General features: G+C 46.7%; 1 protein-coding gene and 1 pseudogene across 5 annotated transcripts in view; both read left to right on the top strand.

The window, feature by feature from the left end:
- Positions 1-7,761, top strand: part of BCOR (BCL6 corepressor) — a 148,909-nt gene extending 141,148 nt beyond the window's left edge. For all 5 annotated transcript variants that reach the window (XM_060234123.1, XM_060234124.1, XM_060234126.1 and 2 more), the window contains 4 exons: positions 4,035-4,180; positions 5,636-5,713; positions 5,843-5,993; positions 6,583-7,761. In XM_060234123.1, the coding sequence (XP_060090106.1) occupies positions 4,035-4,180; positions 5,636-5,713; positions 5,843-5,993; positions 6,583-6,871 (664 nt within the window). In that variant the 3' untranslated portion in view covers positions 6,872-7,761. The remainder of the gene's footprint in view (positions 1-4,034; positions 4,181-5,635; positions 5,714-5,842; positions 5,994-6,582) is intronic.
- Positions 7,762-18,094: 10,333 nt separating this feature from the next.
- On the top strand, positions 18,095-21,827 carry LOC132569071 (uncharacterized protein K02A2.6-like; annotated as a pseudogene).
- Positions 21,828-23,588: the final 1,761 nt, after the last annotated feature.

The following is a 23,588-nucleotide window of genomic DNA, read 5'->3' as shown; positions in this document are numbered from 1 at the left end:
TTAGGGAATGTTGATATAGCAATATTTAATTGTCAGTTTTTTTAAAAAAAGAAAAAGTAGCTGAAAATGCCCTGGTGTCCTGTGTATGTGTGTGCGGCAGGATCTGCAGGGAAACCTGCCATGTGCAAGCCCTGCTGCCACTGCACAGTCACAGAAGCAATGGGTAAGCCACACAAGCCTTTTCATGCATGGAATCTACCTACAACTTAAAATGCAGAAAGAAATCTGTTAATCAAAGATGTACAACCAATAGGACAGTTTAGTTACATCAGCTATTATATTAGTCTTTATTCTTTTCTGAAGTATTAAAATTTATTTAGATTATATATACAAAACAAATTCAGATTCTATCTGGTGGGCTAGCTGCTGAATTTTAGAAAAGTAGAGTATGAATCTTAAATCTCAGAAACTATTTAACACTGCCCCAAGGATATGCCTAACCCAGCACCCATGTGCTTCTGGTTACGTGTTTATTGCCTGGGTAAACTACAGAGCGATCCTTCCTGTCTGGAATGATAGTCCTAAGGCTTCCATAGGACATAAAATAATAGTTTTCTTCAGTGCTAACTTCTCTGAAAAAGACAGGCATAGCCTGTGACAGCTTTTTTTCTTCACGCTATTTAAAAAGTCCCTGTAGAGATGCATTGTTTTGATAAAATTATCAGGTTACTATACAATAACAAATGTACATGCTGAAAAGGGCTATAATGTCACTCAAATCCATACTGATGTGGCTTCAGTCAGCATCTGTTTTGGATTTGAAGGATGGAAAGCCACTCCTTTGGCCCTTGATTCGTGCCACTTCCCTCTCCCATTTCCTTAATGAAAGGTCTTGTGACAAGGAGTACAGAGAACCTGATCATGATAGTGTGAGTGGCAACTGTGCATGTTAAAGTATGGGGGACATTAATATGACATGTCCTATAGATGTTTTTATTTTGGTGGGGGGTACATCTCATGATAGTGGTAGACACCATAAAACTCCTTGAGTGAAAAACCAACTCAAAGTAATTGGATTCATTTGTTGGAAAGTGCATAATTCTTCCTGCTCACTTCAGAGCAATTTTCCTGAGCAGAAAATACTCAGCTCTATTTCAGCTTGGTGTAGGGGGTGGCAAAGGCCACAGTAGAATTCTGGCTATTTTTCTGCCGCTTTCCACAATGCAAAGTCTGCCCCCCTCTCTCGCCCTCCCTCCCTCCTCCATTTCCTGTTGCATGTAACTAGGGATTTGCAAGTAACTTCTTTCTAGCATCATATATATAAGATCATTCCTTTATATTCTTAGTGTGCAGAAATTTAAAATGAATATACAGAACTATGTCCTCCACTGATCTGATCCAGTGTTAGTCAGAACATAACTTTTAAAAAACATAGTGTTTTCCTTCTCTGCTCCTATAGCCTGTTTCCTTGAGTTTGAACTTACTTTCCCTTATTTTTCATCATATCTTTTCTGTGCACTAGCTGTCTTGCTCCAGGATGGAGCCTGACTGTGGGATAAGGAAAGTCAGGCAACTTTTCTAGCCAATGCGGTGTGTATGTGTTTGTGTAAGTAAAAGATATTGGGTTATGTGGCTTGAAGAGCAGCTGCTTCCTGTTCTGGCTGCCTGCAACAGCTGAGAGAGGAAGCAGTTTTCTTACAAGTCTTGGGGCTGGTGGGAGGATGAATGAAGCTGCTGCCGGAGAGAGACAGCTGCTCTTGAGAGTGATGTGATCTCAGGCAGAGAGCTGAAGAGAAAGAGTAGCCACAGCCCTAATAATAACCCTGACCAAGCCCCCCCCCCCAAAAAAAAAAAAAAAAAAGGAATCAACATAGGCACAGCAGGTCTTTCACTGTCTCTCATCTGCTTAGCCAGAGCAGGTGTGCATGCCTTGTGGGTCTGGATATATGCAACTTCTGTACTGAAAACCCTGTTCTTTAAAACTTAGGAGAAAGTACATGTTAAGCTTGAGTTGTACAGGTTTGCTTGATATATCTTGCCCTTTCTAGAAATGGCATAAATTGGAAGTGCCAAAACTTAATTCTCCAATTAACTGTGAGTTTGTCTTTTGTTGTGCTAGTCATGATTCTAAATTGCATAATTTGCTGTTGCCGTTTGACCTATATGATGCCAGCATATACTTCTGAATGTCTTTGTAGAAACAAAAGCATTTCTTCATTGCACTAGGTTACTCAAGTTACACTTGTTGGCTTAACTCCCTTGTCCTGCTGTGTTTGTCTACAGTATAGTAAATCTGTAGATGATTCTGAAAGTACATTATACAGGTCTGCACAATTTGATGCTTCCCCCCAAGCCCCCTGCCTTCCAGTCCTGTACATCCTGTATAGTATCATACCAGGTTTTTGGCAATTCTATGCTTTTTGTCACCCTTGGCAAATGGTAAAAATAGGATGGTGAATGAGCATCAAGAACAGAAGTCTTCCTCTCTTTCCACTTTATGAGTCAGCCCAAATTATAGTTTAGAATAAGTGAATTGTCATTGTTGCAACTGCCATAAATCTATCTTGTAACTGGTATTCCTTGACTTGAATTGAGAAGCAAACTAGCATGTATCTTAAAAATAGGCAAGACGTTTCCCCTTCATCTATCCTCAATAGTAACTGGGCTGCTGCATTCTGAACCAGCTGCAGCTTCTGAGCTGTCTTCAAGGAGAGCCCCATGTGGAACATGTTACAGTAGCTTACAATAGCATGGATTAGTACAGTCATATTGGCAGAATCTAAGAAGGGGGAGAGGTAGTGAATTAAATACAGCTGACAGAAGGCATTCTTAGTCATTACACCAACCTGCTTTAAGGCTGTGGTCCCTGAGTGCTCCCAAACTCTTCACCTGCTCTGCAAATGAAATCCCATTTCAAAGAATTGGGCATAATCCCTCTAAAGCAGGGGTGGCTAACGGTAGCTCTCCAGATGTTTTTTGCCTACAACTCCCATCAGCCCCAGCCAGCATGGCCAATGACTGGATCTGATGGGAGTTGTAGGCAAAAAACATCTGGAGAACTACCATTGGCCACTCCTGCTCTAAAGCATTAGTCTTCCTAACCAGTATCACCTCCACCTGGTCCGGATTCAACTTGTTTTGTCTTAACCTTATAACGGCATGTCTGATATCTATGTACCTGCAGACGCATGCAGGATTGAAGATTCCTTTTCTAGAGTTGCATAATCGATTAGCATTTGGGGTAGCATTATTTATGATTACAGTTGTGAGAAAACATTTTTAATTTCAAGATTGATCTTTGCTAATAATTATGTACACTTGTGAGCTTCCCTTCCGCTTGAGTCACACTGCAGAGGCCTGTAATATTTTTTGCACATTCTTTAATGTTATTTTAGCAAAAGCTATAACTTTTTAGCAGATTATAAAATATTAAGACAGCATTTTGTTTTGCTTTTCTGATTAATAATTTTTTGCAAGTCAGATGTGTGTGTATGAATACTGTGATGTAAATACACAAACTATTGCTTAGACCCATTTTTAAAAGTGACTTTAGTGTTTCAAACATGGAACCACTTACAGAATTTGAGTTGGACAACCTCAGTCAGAGGACAGTGAAATTAGTGTGATTTCTCAGGCCTATTCAGTGATGTTAAAATGGCTCCAGTATGGAACATTATTATAGGTTGCTGGACACAATGTCTACAGCTGGATTAAACAAAAAGAACAAAATTTCTGCAAAGCAGCATCTAAAAGGTTCCGGCTTACTCTGAATCAGGATTGCCATTCAAAATAGTGTGTGCTTAAACAGATGGAAGGAAGGGAAGGGATTTGGCTAAAGTGATCACAGTGGTGATTAATGGTTAATTGCTCCCTGTCTTTAAGGGAGCATTCCTTTTTAATATTGTGTGTGCATATGAATCATAAAAACTAGTTCTAGTTTCTAAAGTTAACTTATTTTAAAATGTGGAGAAAATAATTTGTCCTCTGTAGTGATTTATGATAAAAATAATTTTAACATTGCCACTGTAAATAAATACAAAATACACCTCAGTACCTACAATGCATGAGTGTGAATGAAACTGTTCTTTTTCTAGGCCCATCCATGATGCTGTGGAAAATGATCACCTAGAAATTGTCCGATTGTTGCTTTCTTATGGCGCTGACCCTACACTTGCTACGTACTCAGGTAGAACAATTGTGAAAATGACACACAGTGAACTAATGGAAACCTTTCTAACAGGTGGGTGATTCTTTTGCTTTGTTTAAAGGTGCCAATGTTTACTCTCTTCAGACAACCATAGTCAAAATGTGCTTAATGCGGCTGCTAAGAAAATGAATAACAGAAATAAAGACTTTACTTCTCAGACTTCAAAGCACAGTTGTGAAAAATTAACCATTGCAGAGTAACCATCACTGAATATGGTGGAACTTATTTGCAAAGTAATAAGCTAGGGCATGTATAGTTTTGCTGTTAGATATAGCTTGGTGTCTCCATTAATCTTGCATAGTTGGTGAGAGGGAAGTTATAATGTGTCATCCAGATGTTTTCACCAAATTTGAAATGCAAGGGAATTGTGGCCAGAAGACAGACTTAATACGATGAATTTGGTTCTGTTATCCGATGCTCTTTCCCTTTAGCCTTTAGTGCTGGTTCCAATAGATCAGTTCTGGGCATTCTAATCCAGCACCAACTGAAACTAAGAGTAAATTGGAAGGAACCTAGGAAGTCTCCCTTCCAGACCCATTTAACTTCTGGAAGGCTGTGAGATGCTACACTAGCACAGTGAGTGGTGTGTACATGTGTGCACGCATGGGCACATGCAATAATCAAACATCTCTTTTAGTTTCAGCTGCCCATAATGAATCAGATACTTTCTATTGCCAACATCATTGCTTGAAAATTAAACATCTAAAAAGCTGTAGTTTAGTAAGAGATCAAGGTTATTATAAGAGCTGCAATCTTGAATTATTTTTAATGGTTCAGTGACCATGTTCTAAACAGGTTCCTCCCCAAGAGGCACAAGTCTTTCTGTCATTACCAAGGTTATCACAACCAATATTATGATAAGAGCTGCAATCTTGAATTATTTTTAATGGTATCAGTGACCATGTTCTAAACAGGTTGCTCCCCCACAGGCACAAGTCTTTCTTGAAGTTCTGGAGGTGTAGCATCACATCGTGCTTGTATTGGCACTAGGGACTAATGCACAAACATAGAGTCTAGTTAGAAATTCAGGATTAAGTCAGTGGGGCCTATTTGTAACAGTGGATGAATGGCAAATTTCTTTTCAGACACATACTTGCCCAGAAAAACAGGGAATACCTCTGAACTACTTTGTCTGTATAAAAGTTCACAAGCTATTTTCTTTAGTGCAACTTCTTTAAAGTAATCTGAGTTTTTTAAGCCTATGTTTTCACTGCCTGCTTTAGGCACGAGCAAAATGAAGATGCTAATGGTAAGAACGGGAGCCAACAGAAAAAGATGGAAATAGGGGAAGGAATTGAAGACTGAGTAGGATGAGGGATACTGTCATGATGGATCTGTAGGTGGTTGAAAAGTGATTACTAACATTGGTGCTACTTTAATGCAAAACCTCTGGCACTATGAATATTGTGGTTCTGTAGGGCAGACGTATATTTAAAACTTGTCAGCCTTTTATTTTGACTCTGAATTTAGGTTTATATTTTTTTCTAGAGTATTTAATTGACCTACAAGGTCGAGATGTCGATGAACCTGGCATGTACTGGGAGTTCTTTGGCAGTTCTGTGTGTGGTAAGGAGATGTTTCTTTTCTTGCTATTTGTTGGAGTTTCCAGTTTATAAGAGAAAGAGAGGAACAAACATGTTGCAAAGTTTGCCATGTATCTTTAACAGCATTCTTTATCTTTTATTGTTTAAATAGAGCCAAAAACTGAGTCAGGGTTTGACATCTTGTCTAATCCACCTGGCCCAAGTGATGAAGATGAAGATAGCTTTAGTGATGTCTTTGAATTTGAATTCTCAGACATGCCTCTCTTGCCGTGTTACAACATCCAAGTGTCTCTTTCTCAGGGGTAAGAACCATCACAATCTATATGGGGAGGTAATGGTTGCAAAATCTGTTTGAGCTGGCAGATTGACCAGGTTTTGATTTGTAATTAAGTATGCAAAACCTCTTGAATCTATACTAATTAAGTTTGATTGTTCTTTTACTTTTAACATTTCCAATAAAATTGTTTTACCAGGCTGTAGGTGTAATAAATACCTGGGCTAGTCATTAACTTTTGTGATTAGTCAACTAGTCAAAATTGACATATATGAAGATTAATCATTCTTGTCCCTGTGACTTTTTTGTGATTCTTTTGTCATTGGTTTTAGTAGCAATGGGCTTTCATTCCATAAAAGTTAACTTTTTTCTCCAGCTTCTTTAAAATGCAAAAACAAGCTGTGGGTACAAGCCACATTCTATTGGAATAAATTACAAGTGTAAAGATTTTTGCGTATATATGTATAAAAATGTTCCAATTTCAATTAGTGGGCTACTTAGTGGGTTACTTAGTATTAGACCACTTATGTAGAGTTGTTACTGACATAATTATGATGACTGAAACATTTGTGATGTTTGCTAGACATCTGAGCCTCTTTCTCTTTTTAAATTCATAGACCACGAAACTGGTTATTGCTCTCTGATGTAGCAAAGAAGCTGAAAATGTCACCTCGGATATTTCGCTGCACTTTCCCAAGCATGGAAGTTGTCAGCATCATGGAAGCAGAATTTGTCAAACAAGTATCTTTGAGTCAGCTGTTCTCTTGCGAAAAAGACTTAGAAGCTTTCAACCCAGAAGGCAAGGAGCTTTTGGACTTGGTTGAATTTACAAGTGAGCTACAGACTTTGCTTGGATCTTCACTTGAATGGTTGCATCCAGACGAGGACTCTGATATTAATTGGTGAACCACCGGGCCACTTAATGTACAGTTCTCTGTAATGTTATTCCTATGTGTATATGTGTTAATGCAGTTGTTTATGTAAAGAAAAACACTGTTAAATAAGATATCTTTCCTTTATATGCGTGTGTGTATGTGTATATATATATATACACACATATATATGTGTATGTGTGTGTGTATATATATATATATATATATATTCCAGATCGGTGGACTTTTGGAAGAATTTTTTTAGAGATTTCACTCAGTTTTTACAAATTGTTATATAAATGTTCCTTTAAATGCACACAAAGTTTGGTATAAATTTGTTTTTACTTGGAACTTTTTTTTGGAACAATGAAAATGGCTTTGCTTCATACAAAGCACTGATTATACAGGACATAACTGTTATAGGTGATGTGATCAAAGTCATGTGGTTGGCTTGGGAGATTGTATTTGGTAAGGCACTTCAAGATATTTTTGTTTTTTTGTTTACAAAATTGCCTGCTTTGGTCAGGTAAACACTATTGAATATAATTCAATAGCTTGTAATATAAATTAAAACCATATCCATGCGCATCGACTAATTGTGTGACCTTTTGTACCTTAATTTAAAAGATGTGAAATTTAGTTTTCACAAGGCAAACTGGATTGTTTATATATATATATATGTTTAAACAGTTGATGCTCTTTATTTAAAAGAAGACTTTGAACTATTTTTTCTGTACCCTGTAAAATATTGGAAAACTAACCTATGTTGAAGTTCCATAAAACTGTACAGAAGCTAAATTTTTCCGAATTGTGTGTTTATGTTTGAGATCTGTGTTTTAACTTTGTAAGTAAATTCTTCTGCCTTTGTATTTATATTTTACAAAAAAAAATTTCTTAAAGGCAATAAAACTGTTGAGAAAACAATATAGAAATAATTGGCTTTATTCATGATCCTTGAGTGTTTCTGGGAATCCAACTGTTTATATATGTGAGGAGTTCCTGTACTAGTGGCTTCCTCCTGCAACACCCCTCTCCCTGGATCATGCAAAGCTATACAAAGGTACAGAGATATGAGTGTGTACTGCATGCATGAATGGGATGACCTTAAGTCAATCTCAAGGTTAGAGACAGAGGCATTGATCAGAAATGCTGGCACATGTATGGATCACATCATGCAGTTGTTTTGATTTTTCTCGCATAGTCTGCCAGAGTCACATACTACTAATGTAGCAGGCATTTTTAGTCTTCTAATACTATGTTGTGCCACAGAAGCATTAAAAATGATGAAGTGCTGCCACAGAAGAGTTTTGTTTTAAACTAAATCCAGCACATTTAAATGGAGAGTACTGAATTAATTAAAAAAGACTGTTCCTTTATGAGACTAGCCTGTGAAAGCTCCCAAATTCCAAGTCACATTTCTGGAAAAGAAAAATCTTCTTTAGATGAGTTACCCTAAAAGCATTTTAGAAATATGTAGATATGCCAAGATCTTCTTCGTGGTCTCTGTGCAGTCCCACATATGGGTTATCCGCCAGGATCGGGCCCACCTCGGAGAATTCAAAGCAATCCTTAAGCGTTAATTTTGGCGCGCCTTTCCCCTCGTCCCGGGGAGGAGGCACCGTCTGCGCATGCCTAGATGAGGGGGAGGCGCCCAACCCACTCAGTTTCTTCTTTACCGCCGTCCGGAGAACACCTACCTCGCTGATCTCCCCATTTCATTGCAGTCCTTTGGATCTCTACCTTCTTCCGACTATCTTCGCATCCTTCGCTCCTCTTCATTCTCCATCTGGTATCGTTAAAAAAAAAATCTTTCTTTATCTTTCATTTTTCGTCCCCCTCTTCCCCCCCCTCTCTCCGGTCGGATGGAATGGAAGGAAAAAATAACTTTCAAAAGGTGCATTCGCTGTGCTGCGAAAATCCCGTCCACCGACGGACATTCTCTCTGCCTTTTTTGCCTGGGTGAGGCACACCAAACAGACTCCTGTGTGCACTGCAGCCAGTTCGGCAAACAAGCTAAGAAAAACCGCGCGGCGAGACTCAAAAGCCATTTGCTAGCGTCATCACTATGCCCAGTAATGCCGCATGCATTGGGTTCGCAGACCTCTCCGCCTTCCCTAACTCAAATGGGAATGGTTCAACCGGTTGCTTCCGTGGCTCAGGATCCCAGTAAGCATAAATCCGGCAAACACCTGAAGAAGTCTGTCAAATCTAAAAAACGGCACCGTGTCGAATTGACCTTGAGAGACCCCTCGGATCGGAAGTCTCCCAAGAAGCTGAGGACGCATAAGGCTCCTGACTTGGCCTCGACAACCAGACCTCCGACGCCTCACCCGACTACAACCATGACGACGTCGATTCAAAATACTCCGACTTCAAAGTCGACCTCGACCCCGGCCATTACACCACTGGAAATTGTCCGCATCAGCTCCAGATCACCGTCGGTGTACGAGTCGCTCCCTGATCAGATCCTAGATACCATGTCTCCGGTTTCTACTAAAAGCCAGTGCCTTAACATCTTAGACGCTCACTCCTTTCAGGAAGTCTCCAATCCTCAGCAGACAATTACGACTCCGTTACTGACCAGAACACCCTCGACTCCGAGAGAACACTCCCTGCACCTTCGAGAAAGAAGATCCAGGAGCCGTCGCAGAGACTGATACTATTATTACACTCCTTCGAGGTCGAGGTCACCATCTCCTCGTCGGTACCATAGATACCGTAGGTCGCCCTCTCCCGGCCTCTACAGACATCGCACCCGAGAACGCTCTCGGTCCCGTGAAGACTCTAGACTCCGAGAAGCGGCGTATTATCGAGATCGAACTCGTGAGGACATCCGCCTCCGCTATCCTGATGCCTCTCCGCGTCGTCAACACCCTTATCACGACCACCAACGGTACCGTGAATATGTCTCACTACCAAGACAACTTTCTCCAGCTGCTTCTACGGCTGTCGAACTTGACAAACAACGGACTTTACTCTCTGCACCGGAACAAGTCATCAAGACCGCAGAAGTCGCTACCCTTGACGATTCAGAAGCAGAGCAATCCATATCCTCTCATTCCTCAGCTTCTGACCTTCATTCTCCGGCATCAGATATAGCCAAGCCGGCTGACCTTTCTCCTTCTGAGGGACCTAAGTCCTATTTAGACTTGTTATCTAATATGGCTAACTCCCTCAACGTGAAGCTAACTACAGACGTGCCTAGGGTCTCAGACGTAGTCTACGACCTAGTACATGCAGACCTCCCGGTGGGATCATCATTTCCTATGCTTCCAGTACATCTGGAGACATTGAAAGAAGCCTGGGACAAACCTGCCTCTGTACCACCAACATCTAAGAGGGTCGAAGCACTGTATAAAGTACATGCTCCCGAATCTAAGTTTCTTTTCAATCATCCTGCCCCCAACTCTATGATTGTCCATTCGTCATCTAAATCCAAACAAACGAGACATCCTGTTCCTCCCGAAAGGGAGGGCAAGAAACTTGACACCATAGGGAGAAAAATATATTCCCTCACCACTGCCACTTCTAAAATCCATAACTATATGGCATATTTCTCCGCGTATGCATACAACCTCACGACTCAACTAAATTCTCTAGTTTCGGCACTCCCTGACGATGCACGGAAGCAAGCTACCCATGCTCTCCAGGAACTCTCCAGAGTTAGCAAGCAGCAGATAAACACCGCTCGTCACGCAGCTCAGTGCTCCTCTAGAACCCTAGCAACGGCAATCGCCCTACGTAGGCATGCTTGGCTCAGGTCTTCTTCTCTGCAACCGGACATCAAGTTCAAAATCGAGGATCTGCCATTTGACGGACAGGGCCTGTTCAATGCCACAACTGATGATATCCTCACTAGTGTAGATGACAGCAGGAAAAGGGCCAAGAGACTAGGAGTTACTCAGCCACAGTCATCTACCTTGAAGCAAAGAACTTGGAAACCTAACTACTATAAGAGCTCCAGATCTCCCCGTCAGAGTGAGCCTTGGACAAAACAGCCCTTCCAACACAGGGCACGCACCCAAACCACAAAGAAGACAATGCTGACCAACAAACAGTCTCTTTGACTCCCTTACTCCTCTCCAACAGCCCCAACATCGCACAGACATCAGACTGCAGCCGTTCTACCACAACTGGGAGTCTATAACTTCAGACTCTTGGGTACTTACAATCATTCAAAACGGATACACCATCGAGTTCAGTTCAACCCCAAGACACCACAGGTTCATAGTTACACCTCCGTCCCCCCCCCCTGCTCCTAGAAGTAGCAACCTTGCTGGACAAGGGAGCTATAGCGCCGGTTCCTCCTCAGTTTCACCACACAGGATTCTACTCCCGCTACTTCCTAGTGCCGAAGAGAGACGGTGGGCTGCGCCCTATACTAGATCTCAGGAAACTCAACCTCCATATCTGTTACAAAAAATTTCAGATGGTCACACTTCAATCCATCCTCCCTCTCATTCCAGAACAAGCCTGGATGGCATCGATAGATCTACAGGATGCCTACTTTCACCTCACTATCAACCATCACCACAGGAGGTTCCTCAGATTCGCCATAGGAAACCAGCACTTTCAATTTCGCGCTCTTCCCTTCGGGCTTTCAACAGCGCTGAGGGTATTCACAAAGTGCATGGCGGTGGTAGTAGCAATTCTGAGACAACAACAAATCTCAATTTTCCCGTACATAGACGACTGGCTGGTCGTTGCCCATTCCAAAGAACAGCTCCAGGCCGATGTCTCTGCTACCCTTTCCCTCTTAACCACCCTGGGTCTCCAAGTCAACACCGCAAAATCCAACTTGACCCCCACTCAATCCATACAGTTCATCGGGGCTCGTCTCTCTACTGTTACATGCAAAGCATATCTGCCAACAGAGTGCTACACATCAAATCCCTAGCCAAGGAGATAATTGCACATCGCTCTCAGACAGCCCTCACCTTTCAAAAGATGCTGGGACTGATGGCGGCCACTACTTCCGTCCTCCTATTTGCCAAGCTCCACATGCGTCCTCTCCAGCTGTGGTTTGTATGTACATTTCGCCCCCAACGTCAGCACCAGCTCACTGTACTAACCATGCCAGCTCACATCATTCCTTCTCTGACATGGTGGACAATCGACCATCACCTACTGAAGGGAATGTCCTTTTCTCAGACTCCCCCCTCTGTGATTGTCACCACTGATGCTTCCAAGTGGGGATGGGGAGCCCACTTAGGAGAACTCACTGTACAAGGCAAGTGGACAGATTACGAAAAATCTCTCCACATCAATTGTCTAGAGTTACTGGCAGTTCACAGGGCGCTGCGATCTTTCCTTCCGTCCCTTCAGAACAAACATATTCAGGTCACATCAGACAACATAGCGACTGTCTTCTACATAAACTGACAAGGAGGCACAGCCTCCACCAGATTGTGCAAACGGGCCTTGGCCCTTTGGCACTGGAGCATTGCCCATGGCATCTTCCTTTCTGCAGTGCATCTACCCGGAGTCCAGAACATACAGGCGGACACTCTGAGTCGACACTCTGTCAATGACCACGAGTGGACCATCAACAGTCGATACCTTCTTCCTCTGTTCCTGAAGTTCGATACACCGGAGATAGATGCATTTGCATCACCGGACAATGCACAATGTCCTCGCTTTTACATGCGAGGCCCTCCGTCCTCACTGTCGGCAGGGGATGCCTTTCTACAAACTCGGAACGGACCACTACACTACATGTTCCCGCCAATACCACTCATAACGAGAGTATTGCAGAAGATTATGGCAGACAACACCAACTGCATTCTAGTGACCCCATGGTGGCCCCGCCAACCATGGTTCACCACTCTCCTCCTTCTATCGAAAGGCGCATTTCACCGATTTCCTCAAACACAGGACCTACTCTCCCAGCAGGGCGGCAAAGTCCTACATCACAACCCTACTCTCCTCCGTCTTACGGCATGGAGAATCATTTCATAACCTTCTCACCGGAAGTCCGACATATTTTACTCAATTCTAGAAAACCTGCCACTAGGAAATCATACTCCTTCAAATGGAAGCGCTTTTCTGAATACGCAACTCAGCACAGATTCAAACCCGAATTAGCTAATATTAACCAAATTCTGACTTACACTCTGACTCTCTCCAACGCTGGACTCTCCTACTCTTCTCTTAAGGTCCATCTAGCGGCTATTTCTGCCTACCACCCGCACATCGAGGGCTCCACCGTATTTTCGCACTCGGCAACTAAGGCTTTCTTGAAGGGTATCCTTCACCTTCATCCTCCAATCCGTACAATTCAGCCTGCTTGGAGCCTATTGTTTGTCTTGAGTCAGTTAATGAAGGCGCCCTTTGAGCCCATGGCCTCCATTCCCTTACACCTTCTGAAGTGGAAAACTGCTAGTAGTAGTAGTCCTTACTACCGGTAGACGAGCCAGTGACATTTGTGCCTTCAGGGCCGATCCACCATACACGGTTTTCCACCACAACAAGGTAGTACTGCGTCCTGATCCCGCATTCCTGCCTAAGGTAGTATCACCCTTTCATCTGGGAAAGCCTTCCATCTTGCCGGTGTTCTTTCAGCATCCCACAGATGCGGGACAACGTACCCTGCATAACTTAGATGTACGCAGAGCCTTGGCCTTCTACATAGAAAGTACTAAACAATTCTGCAAGGACAATAGACTTTTCCTAACCTATGCAACCCATAATCAGGGTGCTAAGATCTCAACTCAGAGATTCTCGAAGTGGATTGTATCCACTATTGCACTATGCTATGAACTGGCAAAGCAGCCCATACCTGAGCACTTGCAAGCTCACTCCACCAGAGCCGTCGCAACCTCAACAGCCTTCTGCAAGGGCACCCCGATGGAGGACATCTGCGCTGCAGCGGTTTGGTCGTCCCCATCCACATTCGCCTCGCACTACGCTCTTGACGTCCGTGCCCGGCGTGATACCTCCTTTGGACAGGCTGTGCTGAGATCGATCTTCGATTGATGCCATCTATTGTGAGTACAAATTTATTCTCTTGAATAATTAACAATATCTACATTCACAGGTCCAGCACCCGCCTCCAGTCACCCATATGTGGGACTGCACAGAGACCACGAAGAAGATGGACAGGTTTCTTACCTGTAACTGATGATCTTCAAGTGGTCATCTGTGCAGTCACACATGCCCGCCCAGCCTACCCCGCTGCTGGATATCATATTAATGCACTTACCACACCTCTACGACGGCAGGAAGAAACTGAGTGGGTTGGGCACCTCCCCCTCGTCTAGGTATGCGCAGACGGTGCCTCCTCCCCGGGACGAGGGGAAAGGTGTGCCAAAATTAACGCTTAAGGATTGCTTTGAATTCTCCGAGGTGGGCCCGATCCTGGTGGATAACCCATATGTGTGACTGCACAGATGACCACTTGAAGATCATCAGTTACAGGTAAGAAACCTGTCCTTTCCTTTTAAGATTTACATGTTAAATAGAAATCCTGCATGTAAGGTAGGCTTTGTCCCTGAATTCAAGGCTCACCATTATCTATGGACCATAGATTTATGCAGTTTTTAGGAGAGCTTAAGAAAATGTACAATTTGAATTATAGACTGAGAAATGAAGCTGTCTCTCTAAATTCAATTAAAAGTATTGCTTATGACCTCTAAAGCCTAGGATTCACAGCTTAGAACCCACCTATCTAAAGGTTAATCTTTTCCATATGCAAATTGTGGTCTTCAGGCTCCCACCTGCTAACTTTCCTCCCCACTTGGCATGGCCTGCCTGGAAATTAGAACCAATACTTTTCCCATTGTAGGAACATACTCCATTGGTGGAGGAACACAGACAGATTTTTTAGGTGCTGAGAGGGTATTTTATTTGACAGGGCTGTCAGTGAGGTATAGGCTGCAGGAATATTGAGGGGGGCATTTGAAGGTTGTATTATATGCTTAAATTTGAGTTTGTAACAGGTAGTCAAAATAATAGATAATTTTCCAAGTAATTTTATAACCACCCTCAATCTGACAATTTATAGTGTACTCCTAAACAGAGTTACACCCTCCAAGATCTATAGAAGTCAATTCACCCTATAACTTTTTTTAGGATTGCCTTTAAGAGAGACATTCTTGTTTAAGTGTAAACCAGAAATTTGAAATGCAAAGGTAGCTAATGGAAGCATCAGACTTTCATTCTCAGATCCCTTGGTTTTCCAAAAGAGAATGGTAACAATTTGAGTTTCTCTGTGCTGTACCTTAACCTGAAAACCACCTTTTTGCCTTCACAGGGTTGAATCCAAATCCCAATTAAGTAAAGGATAAAATTCCCTCATGTTCTGTGCTGAAACTATAGGTTGCACTCTGTCACTACCTGGTTTTCACACCATAGGGTGTCATCAGGGATTCATTTGCATATTAGGCCACACCCCCTGACACAAAGCCAGCTGGAACTGTGTTCCTGTGCATTCCTGCTCAAAAAAAGCCCTGGTTGTCAAACCAATCCAGGCAGAAGTGAATCTTAGGCAGACATCTAGCGTCTATTCAGGCCCTGAAATGGTAGGAGACATTTGATGTATCCATGCCAATCTATTTTGTGGTGTACCCATTTAGGGTAAAGTGACCTGCAAAGTTTATGTGATTATACTGGCCAAGCCCAAGAATGTATGTAAATAAGAGGGTATTCTCATTTAAGTGTGCTTTAGGTAGCACCTGCAAAACCATGGATTAGTGTTTGTTATTGCAATGCATTTACTTCAGGCTTCCATTAATTGAGTTGCTGCAGTGTTATGGCCAGTATGCTGATCTGGCTTTCCCCACCCACAACTGTGTAAAAATTTAAGAGCTTTGAATGAGTTAGGCAGCATGAACTGTCAACCTGTTGTAATGAGATTTTTAAAAAATGTCCCACTATTTCTTATTGCTAGAACCACCTGCATTCCTGCACTTGGGCATGAACCACAGTTTTGCCACTGAATAGATTTTCTTTTCATTTGCAACTCATTAATTGTGACAGAATTGAGGTGCTGCACTGATGCAGACTTGCATATTCATGAGTAATGTATTAAACAAATAAGATCTCCCTAGCTTAAGTATCACCGAAAGTAATGCTGCACAGTACATTACTTCAACCTGGATGTTTTATTTATTATGGTAATAGATTCAGATGATTTGAAGAATTAAGTGAATAACCTGTGATTCAGCCGAATTCTGAATCATTTAAACAATAACCCAGTGGACATCATTAGCTGTGGCTTCCCCAAATATGTATACCTAGGGTTTGTTTAGGTTGCTTAGGTAAGGTATACATGGTAATTTTTTTTCCTCTTCAAGGATCAGTTTAGAACTACAGCAATTTCTTGGGTGTTCTCTTTCATAGATACTTCTACCTGACACGTGTGCCTACTTTGAGTTAAACCTCTGATGCCTTATTCTTTATTCCTATTACAGTGTTTGGGGATCACTTTGGTCTGAAAAAGGCAAGTGATCTTGACAACTCTTTGGCTGTACAACCCCCAAGAGAATGACCCGTAGATATCAGGAGTGATCAGTCATATATTGCATCTTCTTGTCATCTTGTGATGCTTGCCCAGTTTAGTGTGAAAACCTGTACGGATACCAGCATTTATTTATTTATTTATTTTGTAGTGTATCGGCAGCCATACGCGCCATGCGCAAAGGCGACTGGGCTGTCCCAGGCGCCTCCAGCGCGGGGCGCGAAAGCCCCCGCCAATCACCAGCTGTGGCGGGAAGTTTAACAGGTCGGGATTGGCCTGACCTGTCCAGTAGGCTGTACCGGGGATTGTACATAAGCAGGACCCGGCCCACGTGTTCGCTCTCTTGCAACGTGCTCCCAATAAAGAATGTTGCCCTACTCGCGTCTCCAGCTTGAGTACGTTACACTGGCGACGAGGATGGGATTCTAGCCTCACCGGCTACGTCGGAGACCAAGGGCACCACCAACCACGACCGCCGCCGCAGCCACCATGGCCAACCAGGGCGGAACCACCGGTCACGTTGAGCCGTTCGACCCAGCGAATCCAGAGGCCTGAGAGTCCTACTTGGAAAGGGTCGAATGCTACCTGAGGGCCAACAAGGTCACGGAGGACAGCATGAAGAGGGTCGTTCTCCTGAGCGTCTGCGGGGCGGCCACATTCGAGATTGCCAAGGGTCTCTCGGCCCCCGCCCGCCTCACGGAGAAGTCCTTCGCCGAGGTCAGCAGACTCCTCACCGGCCACTTCTTGCCTCAGCCTTCACGGGTGGCCCGCCGGTTCCTGTTCCACAGAAGGGACCAAGCTGCCGGGGAATCGGCCGCCGACTACTTGGCGGCCCTCCGCAGGATTGCCGGGAACTGCAACTTCCCCCAGCTGGAAGACACCCTGGCTGATCGCGTCACGTGGGGCCTCCGCGACGAGAGGCTCCAGCAGAAGCTCTTCGCCAAGGAAGAGCTCACCCTCCAGAGTGCTTTCAACGAAGCAGTGGCGTTCGAGAGGACCTCCAGGACCTTTCCCAAGGCCCGGACAGACGCCGTCCACCACGAGGAGCTGGACCATGACCGCCCGGAGGAGGGAGAAGCCTACCAGCTGCGTCGCCCCGCCGGGCCACCCAACAGAGCAGCCCAACGCCCCCGAGCGCCCGATCGACCTCCAGCGTCGGAGAGGGTTCCTGCCACCAAGTGCGCCAGCTGCGGCGACCCCCACGACCGGAGAGACTGCCAGTACCGGACCTGGGACTGCCGGAGCTGCGGGAAGACCGGCCACATTGCCAGGGCTTGCCGAGCCAAGCCCAACCGCCGGAGGCCGACCACGCATCACGAGTCGGCGGAGTTCCACTCCACAGACTCCACGTCCCTTCAGGTACTGAACTTGCCCCTCGCCACCCCCGACAAAATTAAAATGGCGGTCCTCATCGAAGGGAACCCCTGCCAAATGGAGGTGGACTCAGGTTCCTCCATTTCCATTATAGCAGAGGAGACCCTGAGGAAACTGTGCCCCCGCCAGCGGCTTCAACTAAGGCCGGCGGACTTCATACTCCGGGACTTCCAGAAGAACCCAGTGCAAATTGCGGGGTGGGCGCGGGTGCAAGTCGAGCGGGGGTCCTTCTACGGCCCGCTGGACATCCTGGTGGTAAAGCGCCAGCTTACCACCCTGCTAGGACTGGCGTGGTTCAAACCCTTGGGGATCCGCTTGGAGGGGGTGGGGCAAACCCTAACGCCCAGAGGGTTCGGAGAGATATGCCAAGAGTTCCCTGACGTATTCGATGGTTCCCTAGGGAGCTACAAAGGGCCGGCCATCTCCCTACCACTAGACCCCACGGTCAGGCCGATTCGGCTCAAGGCGAGGAGGGTCCCATTCGCCTTGAAGCCAAAAATAGAGGCCGAACTAGACCGCCTCACGGCCCAGGGAGTCCTGGAGCCAGTGGACTACGCCACCTGGGAGACCCCCATCGTAACCCCAATCAAGCCAAACGGGGAGGTGCGGATCTGTGCAGACTATAAATGCACGATAAACAAGGCACTGCAGGATAACCCCTACCCAGTGCCGGTGGTGAGCCACGTCTTGGCTGCCCTTGCGGGGTCTAAAATCTTTGGGAAGCTGGATCTGGCACAGGCCTACCAACAGCTCCCGGTAGACAATAAGATGGCCGAGGCCCAAACGATTGTGACACACAGGGGGGCCTTCCGGGTGAGGAGGCTACAGTTCGGGGTAAGCATCGCTCCGGGGATCTTCCAGAGTATAATGGACGCTCTCCTTAAAGGGATCGCCGGAGTCCAGCCGTTCTTCGATGACGTTTTAGTCGCCGCCCCGGACCCCGAAGAGTTCGGCAACCGCTTACGTGAGGTGCTCCGCCGGTTCCAGGCAGCGGGGCTCAAGGTCAAGAGGGAGAAATGCTTGCTGGGGGTCCCACGGGTGGAGTTCCTGGGGTTCACCGTAGATGCAGCAGGTATCCACCCAACGGAAGAAAAGACCCGAGCCATCGTGCAAGCCCCAGCCCCCACCTGCAAAGCGGAGCTACAAAGCTTCTTGGGGGTGCTTAACTTCTACCATTCATTCCTCCCCCACAAGGCAGCCCTTGCAGAGCCCCTTCACTGGCTGTTGGACAAAAAAGCCCCTTGGGTTTGGGGCAAACGACAAGCCGCCGCGTTTCAGGCGGTCAAGGACGTCCTGGTGTCCAATGCGGTGCTCCACCATTTTGATGAGGGCCTCCCCGTCATCCTGGCCTGTGATGCATCGCCTTATGGGGTGGGAGCAGTCCTGGGGCACCAACTCCCGGACGGGAGGGAGGTACCGGTAGCGTATTACTCCCGCACACTGACTCCGGCCGAGCGCAATTACGCGCAGATAGACAAGGAGGCTCTGGCAATCGTGGCGGGGGTCCGCAAGTTCCATGAATACCTGTACGGCCGGAGGTTCACTATTGCTACGGACCACAAGCCCCTCCTAGGTCTGTTGGCCCCAGACCGACAAACCCCCCAAATTCTGTCACAGCGAGTGTTGAGGTGGAACTAATTCCTCAACTCATACACTTACACACTGGTCCACCGAGCCGGCAAAGCTATGGGTCACGCGGACGCACTCAGCCGGCTGCCACTTCCTGAAGTAGGTCCAGACACTGCCCCCGCACACCAGGTAATGCTAGTGGAGAGCCTCCCGGAGCAGCCCCTCCATGCAGCGGAGGTCGCCAGGGCCACCCAGAAACACAAGACACTGGCATGGGTGCTCGACTGGGTGGTGAGGGGTTGGCCAGAAGGGAACATGGGGGAAGAATTCAAGCCGTATAAAACCAGGAGGGAGGAACTAGCAGCCCACAAAGGGTGCCTATTATGGGGAAGTAGGGTGGTGGTCCCCCCCCGCTACAAAAGCGTGTTCTGGAATCCCTACATGAGACCCACCCCGGCATAGTCCGCATGAAGGCCTTAGCCAGGAGCTACGTTTGGTGGCCGGGAATGGATGGGGAGATCGAGAGCTGGGTCTGGAGGTGCCAGATATGTCAGGAGTCACGGCCCGAACCTCCCAGTGCCCCCGCCACATGGTGGGAGTCAACCAGGAAGCCGTGGTCGAGACTCCACCTGGATTTCACGGGGCCATTCCAGGGGCAGATCTTCCTGATAATCGTGGACTCCTACACAAAATGGTTGGAGGTCATTCCCGTAGGGTCCACCTCATCCGCAGCCGCGATCAGAGCTCTGCGCAGGGTCTTATGCACACACGGTATCCCGGACACCATAGTCTCTGATAACGGGACCGCGTTCACTTTGGCCGACTTCCAGGCGTTCTTCCAGAGATATCTGATTAGGCACATAAGGTCTGCCCCCTTCCACCCGGCCACCAACGGCCAGGCAGAGCGGATGGTCCGCACAACTAAAGAAGCCCTGAGCCGAATCGTGCAGGGCGACTGGGACCACAGGTTGGCCGCGTTCCTTTTCGATAATAGGGTGACCCCCAACCCGGTCACTGGGGTTAGTCCGGCCGAGCTCCTCATGGGGCGGAAGCTCATAACCCGACTGGACAGACTACACCCCGACAGGGCTTCGGAGACCCGCGGAAGTCCCGAGGTCCGGGACGCGGCCAGGGGTTTCTTTGCGGGCGACCCAGTATACGCCCGGAACTATGCAAGGGGGCCTGAGTGGGTGGCAGGCCGAGTGCTACGAGTAACGGGGTCCCGCCACTACGATATATCAACCGAGGGGGGCCAGGTATTACGGCGGCACATAGACCAGCTACGCCGCCGCATGCTACCAGAGGAACCTGCGGACACAGTAGGGGCGAGATCCGGGGAAGAGCCAACCGAGGTCCGACCAGAGGACGCGGCGCCAACACCGGCTACACCGCCGCAGGAAGCGCCGGGACCAACAGAGCCCGAGAGACCGACGGAACCAGACCCGCCGCCTCCGGCCACACCATGGCCCACCGACGCACCAGCAGCGGTAGCCGCGCCGCCTCCACCGGACCTCCCCAGAAGGTCCACCAGGGAGCGCCGACCTCCCGCGTACCTTAAAGACTATGTTCATTAACTAGGGGGGGAGGGGTGTAGTGTATCGGCAGCCATACGCGCCATGCGCAAAGGCGACTGGGCTGTCCCAGGCGCCTCCAGCGCGGGGCGCGAAAGCCCCCGCCAATCACCAGCTGTGGCGGGAAGTTTAACAGGTCGGGATTGGCCTGACCTGTCCAGTAGGCTGTACCGGGGATTGTACATAAGCGGGACCCGGCCCGCGTGTTCGCTCTCTTGCAACGTGTTCCCAATAAAGAATGTTGCCCTACTCGCGTCTCCAGCTTGAGTACGTTACAATTTAGATTTATATCCCGCCCTCCCTGCCAAAGCAGGCTCAGTGCAGCTTACATATTCATGTATAGACATGAAACACAAAATACAATTAAGACATAAAAATATAAAAACATTCCAGGTGCTATTGATCTTTAGATGGTAATCTGTTTAATAAAATGGATGGCTATTTTGCTGTTCCACCTGGATGTTTTATATAAAAACAGGTTCATGCTAGAGGTGGTCCAGATGTTTCAGAAGTCTGTGCTCTAATTAAATAATGCCTGGTGGAAGAGCACCGTCTTGCAGGCCCTGTGGAACTGCGAGCTCTTGAACGGCCCTGACCTCAGGGAGCTTGTTCCACCAGTTTGGGGCTACAACAGAGAAGGCCATGGCTCTGGTCATCATGAGCCTGGCATCTTTGAGGCCAGGGATTGAGAACAGGTTTTGTGACCCTGACTGAAGTGTTCTCTTGGGAGCATGTGGGGAAAGGAGGTCCCTAAGGTTGTTAAGGAGGTATCCAGGAAAGCCCATAAGCTTTTAACCTTTGGCACCAACACAAGTGGTGCTCCATCAAAGGTCAGTAATGAGACCTCTGGTCCCGGACTGCCATGACTTAGATACAGGACCTCTGTCTTTGTCGGATTCGATTTCAGTCAACTCAGCCTGAGTCACCTTGCCACCGCTTGTAATGCCAAGGTCAGATCTTGTAATGCCATGGTCAAATCTTCCAGGGAGGAGTTGGACCGGCCACCCTTCAACAGATAGAGCTGGGTGTCATCTGCATACTGATGGATCCTAGCCCAAACCTCTGGCAAGGCGGTGGTCAGTAACTGATGATTGACCATGTCGAACACAGCCAACAGATCTAGAAGCATTAGTACCACTGAACCACCTCTGTCCAGGTCCCTCTGGAGGTCATCTGTGAGGGCAACCAGAACCGTCTCTGTCCTGTGTCTGATACAAAACCCAGATTGAAAAGGGTTAAGCACAGAAGCGTCATCCAGAAAGCTCTGTAGCTGCACTGCTTCCACCCTCTCAATAATCTTGTCCAAAAAAGGCAAGTTTGACAGCAGCTGATAGTTTGCTAGTACAGCCAGGTCCAGTGATGGTTTCTTTAACAGAGGGCAGACCACCGCCTCCTTAAGAGGTTGAGAGAAGGTCCCTTCAGATAGGGACCTGTTAACAATTTCCCTCAAGAGAACCCACACTTCTCCCCAGCCTGCTTTTATTAGCCAGGATGGACATAGGTCCAGACTACAATTGGTTGAGCATACACTGGAGAATGTTCTGTCAACTTCCTCCAGGCTGAGTGGAGTGAAATAATCCAAAATCTGACTAGAAGACGTGCACAGAGCCTCAAGTTCATTTACTGTTTCAACTGCGGCAGGGAGGTCACAGCGGAGCGACAAGACCTTATCTGCGAAAAAACTCACAAAAACCTCACAGCCTATATCCAATTTCCTAGCATTTGATTTACCCTGCAATAGGGTAGTTAAAGACCAAATTGTTCTAAACAATTGTGCTGGCCATGAGTTCACAGATATAATCGTGGCCGTAAGATAGACTTTCTTAGCAGCCTTGACTGCCATCTCATAGGGTCTCATAAACGACTTACAGAATGTTCTTGTCACTTCATCATGGGCATGCTGCCACTGCCTCTCTAGCCATCTGAGCCTCCATTTCATCAGCCATAGCTCTGGAGTATACCACGGCGCCAGCTTTGAATGGAGGCGGAGAGGGCACCTGGGAGCGATCTCGTTGATGGTTGTGGAGAGCCTGGTATGCCGGGTCTCCACTAGCTCATCTAGAGAGTCACCAGGGGGCCAAGGGTCTCAAAGAACCATCTGAAGCTGCATAGCGTTCATTTGGCTCTGCGGGCAAGCTAAAATGCGCTCACTGCCCAAACAAGGTCGAAGTGGAACATTCATGCGGGCCTTCAGGGCATAGTGGTCTGACCATGGCAGTGCATCAGCAGTAATACGATCCACTGTCACTCCTGCTGCAAAGATCAAATCCAGCATGTGTCCAGTCTGGTGAGTGAGAGTTGTTACACATTGAGAGAGTCCCAGTGCTGCCATGGATGACACCAGGTCCATCGCCTGTGTGGAGCTTGCGTCATCAGCATGGACATTGAAATCACCCAAGACCAGAAGCCTGAGGTGTTCCAGTGCCCAGCCTGCTATGATCTCCACAAGGGATGGTAAGGCACTGGCTGGTGCGTTGGTGGCCGGTACACCAGCCAGATAGCCAAACTCTTTCCAACATCACACACCATACTGACACATTCAATGCCAGTGATCTTTGGGGACAGAAGAGCCTGGAAGGAGTAAGCCTCCTGAATGAATACAGCCACCCCTCCCACCATCCGCTAATCTGTGATTGGTGAACGACCGAGAACCCAGGTGCAGCTAGCTGGGAGAGGGCAACCATCTCCCCATCTCGCACCCAAGTCTTGGTCACGCAGGCCAGGTCTACATTCTGCTCTAGCAGAAAGTACCGAAGGACTGAGGTCTTATTATTAATAGA

This window comes from Heteronotia binoei, chromosome 3 (assembly GCF_032191835.1).
Source record: "Heteronotia binoei isolate CCM8104 ecotype False Entrance Well chromosome 3, APGP_CSIRO_Hbin_v1, whole genome shotgun sequence".
Classification (NCBI taxonomy): domain Eukaryota; kingdom Metazoa; phylum Chordata; class Lepidosauria; order Squamata; family Gekkonidae; genus Heteronotia; species Heteronotia binoei.
Note: the sequence above shows the minus strand (reverse complement) of the source record. Positions and strands in the feature narration are given on the sequence as shown.